Genomic DNA, 14,010 nt, shown 5'->3' on the forward strand with positions numbered 1-14,010 from the left:
CATTGATTTTTTTTAAGAAAGGTAACTCAAACCATTCTAGGGTAGAGGGACCTGAAAATAAACCACTACAAATCTTGAGCCAACAAATATCTCAGAAATTTCCAAATAGAAATAGATTTGGGTTCAACTTTACACAATCTTTAGACTAGAGGGCAGAAGACAGTCGAATCAGTGAATCGCTGAAGTCAAAGAGGATTTTAAAGAACATGATAACAAATGTTTCCAGAATCATTGAGTTTCTTTGGGTCATCGAACACAAGGAGAGTCTTAAACATCGTAACAGCAATTTTTTTGGAATAACTTACATTGATTTATTTAAAATAAAGGAAAGAAACTATTCTAGGGATACAGACAAGACCATCAGTGCAAAAATGGTGTAACCCACAATTTTTGTTGGTTGATGTTCTGGTGTTACATACTTTCTTTACATTACCAATTATCAATATAAATAGGAGTAAGCCACCTTTTGGTATTTAAAAGTAGATAGAGCTGAAAAAATTATTTTTGCTCAGAGTAGTGTAAGTTATCCCTAAGTAAATAGTTTGAGGTTAAACCACTTTAGCGCTGATAGGCTCATTTTATAAATTGTAAATTTCTGTTAGCATTTCCTCAGTACAATTGAGTTGGAAGATTTTAGAATTAATACGATAGATTGGTTGGAGAACAGTCAAAACACAGAGTTTATTTAGATTATCAAAATCAAAGAGGATCTTAAGAATCATGAAAACAGTTGTTTGGGATCCACATGGCATAATTAAGCCACATCTTACATTAATGTTATCTATTGGACAGTCTGAATGACAGAATTTTAAGAAAAAGCTTTACAGATCTTCAACCATTTAATTCAAACAAAATCCAGTTCTTTGTCAACATTTCATGTCACTAACCTGTAGAAATTTACCAATAGAAATGTATTTGGATTCAATCTTGAGACTAGAGAACAGAATACAGACGAAGAACACGGTAACAGTTGATTACTTTTAAAAGAAGAACTTGAACGCGGAAATAATATGTCATTTTGAAGGGTACACATCTGTCATTTATTTTCACTTAGTTATTGAACATTATAGTGTAAAGAACAAAGGTTTTTTTGCGCCATATACGAGAAGTTTTACTTCATTTCTTTAATTTGAAAAAAAAAGTGCCACTGAAGCACACCGATTGCTCTCCGAAGCATATGGTGAATGTGTTCCATCGTTTTCAACGTACGAGAGAAGTGGTGATTTTGACACGGAAGACAACGATGGCCCAGGCCAGCCAAAAATGTTGCAAGACCAAGAATTGGAGGCATTACTCCAATGGAAAATGGAAAACAATGCGATAAATGGATTCAATGCGATAAGGAAAATCGACACCAAAGTCAAATATCCATGGCTCTAAGGAAATGCTCTGTATTTGGTGGGACCAAAAGGGTCCTATCTATTATGAGCTACTGAAATCTGATCAGACCATCACAGGGAACCTGTACCGAAAGCAACTGTTTCCGATAAATGCCCAGAATATGTGGCCAGACATGAAACTGTAATATTCCATCATGAAACTATTTAGAAAGAAGTGGTTGGCTTATAGACCGGTGCGATTACTATTTGTTTTGATCGATGCAGAACGCTCTCTCTGCGATACGCTTCACTTTGGATCAGAGTATCCGAAATTAGCTTGATTCGTTATTGGCCTCAAAAGATGAGCAGTTATTTTGGCTCGGAATCCACTTGAGGCAAGATGAGAAGATACAGTTCGGTGAGTTTCTTTGGGTCATTAGAGATCAAAGAGGATCTACATAATCGTGATAACAGTTATCTTTGTGTTAAACATTGTAAAATTCTCGTTCATTTCTTAAAAAGAGGAAAATCACAGCATTCTAGGTAATAGGCAACATCAACCATTGAATACTCCTGATCCAGAGATCTCTGTCAACATTTCCTGTTTGTAAATTGTAGAAATTTACCAATGGAAACTAATTTGGGTTCAACTGAGACCATTATTGAGACTAGAGGTCATTTGAGACAAAGAGGATGACAAACATAGTTCCAACGATAAACGAATTAGAAGCTGTTTACAAATGGTATTAAGAGCTGTCTCCAAATCTTCTCAAGGTTGATTTCCTAATTCTGTCCATATTTGGACTAATTTTCCAGCCGCTGAATATAATTATGTTCCTCACTGAATGGTTAAAAATCATTGTCTGGCACTCTACTAACCACTAGGCAAGGTATTTCAACATCAGCATGAATATTACTACGGGACATCGGCTGCATTGATGGCTTCTGCAAATTCAGTTTACGTGTTCAGGACTGTCAGCTCATGCAGTTAGCGAATACTACGTCTCTTTCGGGGTGCCCACTGTTTAGGATCGGATATTGTTATATCATTGTCAGGTTATCGACCTTTTCGTCGATTTATCTCTATCCTTTCCAAAACAATTCATTCCTAACAATATTTACCAATGAAATTTGTACTATATGGAAGCTCTCGTAGGTTCTAGTAGCTACTCATTTGATCAAGAGATCCATTATGTACTCACTCTATGTCTTTCCAAAAATTGTGTAGGTACACAGAGAAAACAGATTCGTAGTAGCAACCGAATTTGTTGCCAATCGAATGATTCGGTTGTACACATAGAATTTTTTGGTTCTATCAACCGAAAGTCAGTTGATAAAGAAAAAATTCATTTGAAGCAACCAAACTTTTGTTACCCTTTCCAAAACTTTGTAGCCTCTAATGTAAAATTCGGTAAATTAAAATCATTCGATTGGCAACAAATTTGGTTGATATAGCGAAGCTGTTTTCTCTGTGTACCTAAAGACACACAATCACCCTTATCGTGGTTGGAGTAAACGTCATACGCCTACAACAGTTTCGTACTAGATTAAAGAAACAGTTTGCATTTTATCTTTAATCTAGTACGAAATAGTCGTAGGCGTAATACGTTTACGACAACCACGATAAGGGTGAATAACTCATCCTTAAGGAATCCATAGCTCTTTTGGATTATTTTGCAGGACAATTGACATGAATATTGTTCAACAGCTTTCATTAAACATCTTACTACATCTGAACAAAGCCAGTTTTTCCATTGACTTAATTATTCACATAACATCCATAAAGTTTTGAGCTCTTAAGGAATCGTGATCCCTTTAGCCATCCCAATTCGTTTGGCCAAATGAGGGAAGTAACTAAAAAAGTAATTAAGCCATAACATAAACCAACCAAAACCCACCAAGGCCCCTTTTCCTTAAAACTGCCCTCCTTCTTTAGCAACTCTCTTGTTTTCAAAAATATAAAATATTTGTTTAATTACTCACAATAGCTTCTTCTTTTTGGTGTGTTTGCAAAAAAGACACAACAACAAACATAAAATAAACAACCACAAACAACAGCAGCAACAACAACAATTGCTAAACAAAAATGCAACTCTATCGTATATCAGAGTTGTATTGTCGATGCTAACAAACCATGTCAACCTATAAAAAGTTAAGAGAACAACCAAATTCAAAACCCTGATGATCATAAGCTTTCGAAGCTTCAGCAACCAACAACATTGTTGGAATGTAAGGTATCATGTACTTACAAAACTTTATTTTGTATGTCTCTTCTTTTTTTTTCATTTTCAATTTCAAACGTTTCATCGTTGTTGCTGTTTGTTGTGGTGAGCTGCACAGTTGTGATTTTTGTACTCTTTAGGAAAATTATGACATGAACATGAACGTAATCCTCATAATGATGTTATACAATACGCCATCTTAGGGTAAACAAACTGGAGCCGCAACAAACCAAAAAAGAAGAAAAATTAAAAAAATCCAAAACTGTAACCTCTATACACCACTAAGTCCAAAAGAGAATTATAAATACTATAAGTAGTTGATTGGACTTGAACAGAGAAACAATAAAAAAAAATAAATAAGAAACATGTTGAGTTTTGTTTTCGAACAGAAAAAAAATATGAAAAAAAACGAAAAATGTTCACAGAGTTCACAGGACAGGAATGCGCTGACATTGAATATTTATATGAGTGGATTATGACAGGTTTGTTGGCTGTGGTTGTCGTTGATTTTATAATGTTTTTGTTGTTGTCCTCGCTCTCTCTCCTGCTTTGAATTAAATTTGTACTTCCCAAACCCAACATACCCAACGTATGTGTCGATGGCAGCCAGATGATTTATTTTCACTTATTGGTGATATTTTTGTTAATATCTGTTTACGCCACAAACAAATATGAAACGAAACGGAACACTGCTGTCCCGCTTGGTAGGAATGAGAATTTTTTTAATTGTCTTAATAACTAAAAAAAAGGCCAAGGCAACACAATTAGTTTGTAGACAGAGTAAATTAAGGCTTGTTGGCATCTAGACTAAGGATGAGACACTAAGATTGGAAGAAAATTTTGTGGAAGCTTATTTATAATGTTTTGGATTTTAAGCAAATTCTTGAATTGTTTTTTAGTTATTGGTACATACAGTTTAAATACTCATTTGTATTAGAAAAATTACAGCATAATTATTTTTTTATAACATAATAATCATGATATTTTAATTTAAGAAGCTCTATCTTCCATTATTTTTGTTCCAAAATTCAGGAAGCCAATTCTCCGAGACGTACTTACGTCTTGAATATAATTATAATTCTAACTCTAAAATGTCTTTTACATGTTACTTTAGATGAATCAAATTGTTGCTTGATTAAGAGCTGATCTGATCAGCTATGCTTCTTGGAGACTTGTAGTTTCTTTGGGCTAACAACACCTAAACATAATAGTTGGAACTAAAGACTTCGTCGCCAAATCATTATAGAATTCTCCTATCGCCACTTGATTTGAGGAATTTCTGCATTGTCTTAACGTTTGACCGACGATTGCCAGACACTGTCAATGCAATTTTACGTCATTAATTTCCTAATAGTGCGGCTAATTCTACCAAATCCAAGATCAGGGATCTTTCATTAAATAAAATAAGCTAAAAATAGTCTTAGATCACTTGAAGATCTACAGGATACTTGTCGAATATTCGTCACCTGAATTTTCTGATGAGCATACCGAACTATACGGAATCAATCATCCCAAGATTAGGTACCAAAAGATCATTCAGCTCAAATATTATGATGTTACCTAGCTTTCGGAATCAATTCCGGATGCCACCTAGCTTCTGGAATTGATAGTAATTTGGGAAACCTTTCTCAAATGGGATCGCAATCCTTCTATTCTCTTCGTTGTAACGGACGTTTTTTAACATAATTCAATAATGAATGAAGATAAGATTCATGAAATCCATTGAATAAGAATCACAAGAATCACATTCATTAAATTAGCTAAAAATAGTCTTAGACGACTTGAAGGTCTACAGGATACTTGTCGAATATTCGTCACCCGAATTTTCAGATGAGCATACCGAACTATACGGAATCAATCATCCCAAGATCAAGAACCTCAAACATAACGATATTATGTAGCGAAAAAGATAGCTAGATCATATGAACATTTGCAACCTAGCTTACGGAATTGATAGCAATTTGGGAAACCTTTCTCAAACGGATCATAATAATGAGATAGATCGCAATCCTTCTGTTCTCTTCGTTTTAAACGACTTTTTTAATTAAATAATGAATGAAGATAAGTATCATGCATCGAATAAGCAACATAAGATCAAGGACTGGAGGTCTATTCATTTCAATCTTGAAGAAGCGAAACATAAAGATGGATCACTTAACGTGCAACCTTCTTCAGCTAACACAAAGAGAACAATGGGAACAATCAATGGACCTACGTGAGCTGTACATCAGACGAAAGGATTTGCACTACTACCTGACAACCTAACGTGAAACCTAGCATCTGGAATTGGCAGTATTTGGCAAATCTCTTGAGTTTTACGAAATCTGCTTTCCTAATGAAGCAGGAAAACATCCAGATAAGTGGGAATAATTCTACCAAATCAAGCTTAAGATCAGGAATCATTCATCTCAATCATGAAAATGTTTAGATCACTTGAAGATCTACAAGATAGTTTCCAAAATTGAGAGATTTTAGTAAATTTGAGGTCACAATTCCGGATGCATGACGTATTGATACTGTCACTTCCATCATTTAACCAGTCCGATATTGTACTGGTATTGACTACATTTTCCCACACAGCTGAAATTGAAGATCGCATCGTGAGATCTCTTGATTGGTCTAGGAGAATAATTGAAAATGATGATTTGAACTCTTGTAGCCCTGCAATTCCAATCCGGAATAGGTGGTCTTTGAAAAATTTCATTTAAATTCGTGAAGTGAGGTCACAATAAATTATCACAAAATGCGATTTAATCGATTGTAACTGTTCGATCATGAAAATGTTTAAATCACTTGAAGATCTACAAGATGGTTTCCAAAATTTAGAGATTTTGGTAAATCTGAGGTCACAATTCCGGATGCATGGGGAATCGATACTGTCACTTACTTCTTTTAACCAGCACCATTCATTGCAACTGGTTGAATACTCGTATTGACTACACTATTGCTACACAGCTAAAATTAAAGATTAGAATTAACGAAATAATGAAAGCATTCCAATGGATCGTTTATTTTAAGCGTGAGATCTATTCATTGGTCTAGGAGAATAATTGAAAATTATTATTTGAATTCTTGAAGCCCTGGAATAAGGTTCCGGAATTGGTTTTTTTTCATTTAAATACGTGATGATGAGGTAAAAATAAATGATCACAAATGGCAATTCGAGGCATATGATACCAATTTCATTGTAAATCGATATAGTAACTTTCATCTATTAACCAGCCTACTCTATTTATATCACGGAAATTTGTAGACCACTTGATGATCTACAAGATCTGAGGTCACAATTCCGGTTGCAAGGGGAATCGATACCGTCACTTTCTTCTTTTAACCATCTCGATTCGTTGCAACTGGTTGAATACTCGTATTGTCTACAGTTTTCCTACACAGCTGAAATTGAAGAAACAAACAAAGCTTTCCAATGGATCGTTCATTTTAAGCATGAGTTCTAATGATCGGTCTAGGAGATTATTTGAATTCTGGAAGCCCTGGACTATAGCTTCCGGAAGAGGTCGTCTTTGGAAAATTTCATTATAAATCGTGATGTTGAGATCACAATAACTGATCACAAATAAAGATTTGAGCCATATAATACCGGATGCATGGTAAATCGATACAGTAACTTTCATCAATTAACCAGCCTGCTTTATTGTAACTCGTGTCTAAACATTTCCTAACAAAGCAGCTAAACTTAGAAGCAAGCATCACAAGATCGAGAATAATTCATCTCGATTATCTAATCTATAGGTTGGTTAGCGGCTAGTGATAGAGTAATTCTCATCTTTAAAGTAAATCGTATCTGGTCTTCAACTTTATTTACTGTTGACAAGACACCAGAGACATTATTGTCTTCCTTTATGATACATCATCTTACAGTAAACATCTATCATCAGCATAGATTCCGGAAGAAGCCATCATTATTCAAATCGATATAAGAGATCGCCTGTGATCATGTGGACACGGTCGAGCACGAAACTCCTAAGTACATGCCCAACATGTCAAACTAGTCCTCAATCATTCGTTGAGTTTAACGAAGCACAGTTAATGTTACGAAGAGTTAAAATACTCTGGCATACACCATTGCAAGCCCCCAGAAATTGCGAAATTTAAATAATCTTCACAAATATTCTACCAGTGAGAGACACCAGTGACAAAACCGTTCTGTTTAGGATGTCATCGGAGTAATCATTCTAATTATGAAAACGCACAGTAGGAAGCTCTTCCGAGGCATGTCAGACAGGACCTACATATGTACTAGGGAAGCATACAGAGGGTATGTACACAATCCATTTGATCGCAGCTCAAATGGGTATGAACAATATTCATGGAGGAGCCATTACTTCTGAGGTTTCTGGATATCGTTTGAATGTCATACCCACTGCTTATAACAGCCAGGAGTTCTTCTGGCACAACTGAGGTCATGATGGATCTACTGGCTTAATGCCTTCAGTTCCTGCATCGACCTTGCCGTCCACAACTTATGGTCACGACGTAGAGTCAAGATATTCAGACAGCTCTTAATATATGGACAAGAAACTCATAGCACGGGTTTCTTAAGTCAAACTATGTTATATTATGGAGCTTACTTGTGGACGCCTTTGTTGAGTGACATCCAGTAGAGAAGTCTTCAGAGTAGTCAAATGAATCTCCTATCACTCAAGAAACACAATAATAGTTATTCCTGGGATGTCATTATGAAAAAATAGCCCAATTTTACAATCCTTCCAAAGGATTACCAGGAGAGATCTTCATATTCAAAAGTTCCGCATTGAGATTCCAAAGGATACTCAACATCTCCTTCACTGTACAGATCTTTGTACTCGAGATCTATGTTTAAATTTCATTGACTCTCAACAGTATTTTAGTATTGCAATTGAAATCATACAATTTACTACTGGACTTTCAATGTTGCCTCAGGAATGTTGTATTACAGTGGCTGACAATTTCTTTGGATTTAAGGAATGCTATGTGTTCAATAGGGACAACGCGCTCAAACCTCTCTTTCACTTGTTCAACATTTCCTATGGAATTCCCTATTTCGCTACCACAAGTTTCCCTATGGAAATCACTCTTTCGCTACTCAGGTTTTCTAATGGAAATCTTTTTTTCAATAGCTCAAGTTTTCCTATGGAAGCAGGTCTTTCGCTAACTCAACATGTCATATGAAAACTTATCGCTAGCTCAATATTTCCTATTGTGCTACCACAAGTTTCCCTATGAAAATCTCTCTTTCGATACTCAGGTTTTTTTTATGGAAATCTTTCTTTCACTAGCTCAACATTTCGTATGAAAACTTCTCGCTCTCTCAATATTTCCTATGGTAACACTTGTTCAACATTCCCTACGGAAATCTCTCTTTCGCTACCACAAGTTTCTCTATGGAAATCTCAGGTTTCCTTATGGAAATCTTTCTTTCACTAGCTCAAGTTTCCCTAGGGAAACCACTCTTCTTTCGCTGGATCAAGTTTCCCTATGGAAGCAGCACTTTCGCTAACTCAACATTTCGTATGAAAACTTCTCGCTAGCTGAGTAATTCTCTTGTATTTTCAACTAAAAATTTTTGTTTCTAAATAAATTTCGTCAATATTTGTTTTTATATATAAAATTTAATCATTCCTTCATATCAAAATATGAAATACTTTTTAAAACAGCATCCAACATTTAACAATATCGCGTCAGCCATTTTATTTTCAGACATCAAACCAATCTCATCCCATCTACCTACCAATTACTTTCACAAAGCAATCTTCATAAATTGCTGCCAATAATACAAACCAATGATTGAAGTTTTAAGTTTTTTCCATCGATACTTTTCAAATCATCAGCATCAACATCATCCTAGCCAACGACATGTTTGTTGTTCATTGTTTGCAGGTAGAATAAGTTTTTTTTTTTTTTGGTTTAAAAACTTTAAAGTTCTGAAAATTGGCTGCTGAAGAATTCAGCCATCCATCAATCAAATCAATTATTATTGAAGACCAGGTAAAATAATACTCTGGTGGTGCTGTTTTTTTTTTCGTTTCTTTCTTAAACTAAATAAACTTTAATGGGATTCGTGGAATAAATTTGGTTTTAAATGTTTTAAGGAAGTGATTTTTTGATGAACTCGGTCGGCCATAATAAAAGGTTGCCGATATTTACTCATATTTTTGTTTTTTTTTTGGATTTTGTGGAAATAAAACAGAAATTTAATTATATTGTTAAGAGAGTAAGTATATTCATGTATGTATAATTGTAGTTTGTTTTCTGATTGGTATTTTGCGATAAAAATCTTTAAACAGAAAATAAAAAAAGTAAACAACGCCAACCAACATCACTAACTACTACTAATAATAATGAGGTTAAGTTGAATACATTACTGTGGTTTTACTGAATACAGCGCAAAATATGCACCACTGTCTGAAATCATTTATATAATTTTTTTCCATTTTCTGAATGTGTGTATTTGGTTTTTATTTTTTCTGTATTGTCCTAAGGGTTACAAATGAATTTTTCCCAATGGCGGCGGCTTGTTAGTACATGTTGATTTTGTTTGGTTTTGTTTTAATATTCCGTCCTTTTTAACCCTTAAAGGGATCAACTAAAATTCGATTTTCATGATGAAAATTCCAAAATATCTAAAATTGCTTATAATTCATTAACTAAAGGCTCTAGAGCGAAAATAATGGAAATCTGTGATCACTCACATTTCTCAGCAAAAATCGATTTTTATGAAGAAAATTCCAAAATATCTAAAATTGCTTATAAATCGTAAACTAAAGGCTCTAGAGCGAAAATAATAGAAATCTGTGATCACTCATATTTTCCACCAAAAATGGATTTTGATGAAAATTCCAAAATATCTAAAATTGCTTATAAATCGTAAATTAAAGGCTCTAGAGCGAAAAAAATGGAAATCTGTGATCACTCATATTTCTCACCAAAAATCGATTTTTATAATGAAAATTCCAAAATATCTAAAATTGCTTATAAATCGTAAATTATAGGCTCTAGAGCGAAAATAATGGAAATCTGTGATCACTCATATTTCCCACTAAAACTTGATGAAAATTCCAAAATATCTAAAATTGCTTATAAATCGTAAATTAAAGGCTCCAGAGCGAAAATAATGAAAATCTGTGATCACTCATATTTTCCACCAAAAATTGATTTTTGTAATGAAAATTCCAAAATATCTAAAATTGCTTATAATTTGTAAATTAAAGGGTCTAGAGCGAAAATAATGGAAATCTGTGATCACTCATATTTCCCACCAAAAATTGATTTTCATGACGAAAATTCCAAAATATCTAAAATTGCTTATAATTCATGAACTAAAGGCTCTAGAGCGAAAATAATGGAAATCTGTGATCACTCATATTTTCCACCAAAAATTGATTTTTATGAAGAAAATTCCAAAATATCCAAAATTGCTTATAATTCATAAACTAAAGGGCCTAGAAGAAAATAATGGAAATCTGTGATCACTCATATTTCCCACCAAAAATTGATTTTTATAATGAAAATTCCAAAATATCTAAAATTGCTTATAAATCGTAAATTAAAGGGCCTAGAACGAAAATAATGGAAATCTGTGATCACTCATTTTGACCCAAAAATTTATATTTTTGAAGAAAATTCCAAAGTATCTAAAATTGCTTATAAATCGTAAATTAAAGGCTCTAGAGCGAAAATAATGAAAATCTGTGATCACTCATATTTCTCACCAAAAATTGATTTTAAAATGAAAATTCCAAAATATCTAAAATTGCTTATAATTCGTAAATTAAAGGCTTTAGAGCGAAAATAATGAAAATCTGTGATCACTTATATTTCCCACCAAAAAATGATTTTTGTAATGAAAATTACAAAATATCTAAAATTGCTTATAAATCGTAAATTAAAGGCTCTAGAGCGAAAATAATAAAAATCTGTGATCACTCATATTTCCCACCAAAACTTGATTTTTATAATGAAAATTACAAAATATCTAAAATTGCTTATAAATCGTAAACTAAAGGGTCTAGAGCGAAAATAATGGAAATCTGTGATCACTCATATTTCTCACCAAAATTCGATTTTTTATAAAGAAAATTCCTTAATTAAAAAAAACCTTAATTTGTAAAAATTTATGGAGATTTTTTACTTTCCTTGCAGCCCTTAAAGGTTTAATTAATATGAATTTCCATATTTTCTGTTGTTGCTGATAGTTTTTTATTTTTTTTTTTTTTATTTTTTCACTTAATCCTCCATGTTTTTCGCTGTTGTTTTTTTTCCATTTATTTTGTATTGTAGCTTTTGTTTAATGTCTATGTATCCATATGAATTACTTACAATTTTCTGTTTCTGTTATAGTTTTAATTTTGTTTTTTTTGTTATTCATTCCAGATAAGATTTCAATCATGGACACGCAAACTGTATTTATACATATTTTCCTTTGTGGTGGTTTTGTTGGCCAAGGATTATTGCTGAACACCAAGCCTGGCAGGGCTAAAGCAAAAAAAAAAAAATGAATATTTTGGTAAGTCCTTTTTTTTTGTTCAACTTGTATTTATTTAGTTGTTTTTCTTTTGTTAGTGCACAGAAATACTAAAATATAGGGTAGTTGGAAATAAACATCATTTATTATTTGGCCATAATTTTACATTTTGCTGCTAAGGGGGTAATTTTGAGAGTTTTTTCATTTATATAAAAAAAAGGAATTTTTTGTAATAAAAAGGCTTTTTTTCGTATGTTTAGCTCATTTTTATAGTAAAAGTAATCAATTTGTGTTAATTAAAACAAACGAATAACCGATTAATCGTTAAATAATATCATTAATAAAAGATTAATTGTATCGCATTTTGTTCGCTTTGTTTTAACAATTTAAAAATTTAGAAATTTCAAAAAAATCGTTAAAAAATATTCAATCGAATAACCGATTAATCGTTAATTTTCTATGTAACATTCGAATAATTGGAAAAAATTTTCGCTTTAGTTTAATTATATTTGATTAAACAAAACTTACACAATTTTAATTATTTGTATAACCGATTAAAAATAAACCGATTAATCGTTAGTTTTATTCGTTGTTTAATTGTAAAATTGTGTTAATTTTTTGTTATAATGAAGCATTTGCTTATGGTTTTAGCAAAATTCTTTGGTAAAAATAATCAATTTCTAATAATTTAAAAAACGAATAACCGATTAATCGTTAAATAATATCATTAAGAAACGAATAATTGTTACACATTTTGTTAATACTATTAAAATATATTGTACATTTTTAAATTCATTTAAATTCGTTAAAAAATAATCAATCTAATAAGCGATTAATCGTTAATTTTCTACGTAACATTCGAATAATTTTAAAAACGTTTACCTTTAGTTTATTTATATTTGATTAAACAAAATTTACACAATTTTAATTATTTATAAAACCGATTAATCGTTAGCTTTATTCGTTGTTTAACTGTAAAATTGTGTTAATTTTTTGTTATAAAAAGTCGTTTCTCATATATTTAGTAAAATGCGATGGTAAAAATAATCAATTTATAATAAATAAAAAAATGAGTAACCGATTAATCGTTAACTTATATCATTAATAAATGAATAATTGTTACACATTTTGTTTATACTATAAAAATATATTTAAACAAATACACAATTTTTAAATTCGATTAAAAATATTTAATCGATTAAACGATTACTCGTTAAATTTTTTAGGTATTATTCGAATAATTGTAAAAAAAATATTTTAGCAAATTACAAATTTTTTATTCAATTAAATGGGATTGATTGAATAATCCATTTCCATTTTAACTAAAACCGAATAACCGATTAATCGTTAACTAATATCAGTAACAATCGAATAATTGTGAAAATTTTGCTAGATTTTGTTAAACTTCATATTGGCCAACTAAAATTTATTAGATTGTATAAAATCCGATTAAAAAAGAAAACCGGATAACCGATTAATCGTTAATTTTTTGCATTTAAAAGAAAATTTATACAAAATTCTAAATATATAATTGTTAAAAATATAAAAAAACTATAAATTGAAAAACAAAATTTTATTCGATTAACCGATTATTCGTTGGCTAATGTAAATAATAATCGAATAATTTTGCAAAATTTGTTGTCAATATAAAATACTGGCCAACTAAAATTATTAGTTTTAATAAAATTCGTTTAGAAAACAAAACCGAATAATCGATTAATCGTTGAAAAAATAAAATTCATACATTTTGTTAAATTAGTCTTTATTAAACAAAAAAAAAAATATAAAAACTAAAAAAACCGGGTAACCGATTATTCGTTGACAATTGAAAAAAAATAATCGAATAATTTTGAAAAAAATTAGAAGTTTATTTTTAATAAAAATAAAATTTATTAGTTAATAAAATTCGATTAAAAAACAAAACCGAATAACCGATTAATCGTTGAATGTTCTTGGTTTTAATAGATTTTTTTTTTAAATTTCATACATTTTGTTAAATTAGTCATTATTA

At 31.5% G+C, this 14,010-nt stretch overlaps 1 protein-coding gene across 1 annotated transcript in view; it reads left to right on the forward strand.

Moving 5' to 3' along the window:
• Positions 1-12,036, forward strand: part of LOC135949215 (uncharacterized) — a 97,805-nt gene extending 85,769 nt beyond the window's left edge. Inside the window, exon 7 of the mRNA XM_065498703.1 lies at positions 11,909-12,036. Coding sequence (XP_065354775.1) covers positions 11,909-11,992 — 84 coding nt within the window. The 3' untranslated portion in view covers positions 11,993-12,036. The remainder of the gene's footprint in view (positions 1-11,908) is intronic.
• Positions 12,037-14,010: the final 1,974 nt, after the last annotated feature.

The sequence above is a fragment of the Calliphora vicina genome, chromosome 1, assembly GCF_958450345.1.
Source record: "Calliphora vicina chromosome 1, idCalVici1.1, whole genome shotgun sequence".
Taxonomy (NCBI): Eukaryota; Metazoa; Arthropoda; class Insecta; order Diptera; family Calliphoridae; genus Calliphora; species Calliphora vicina.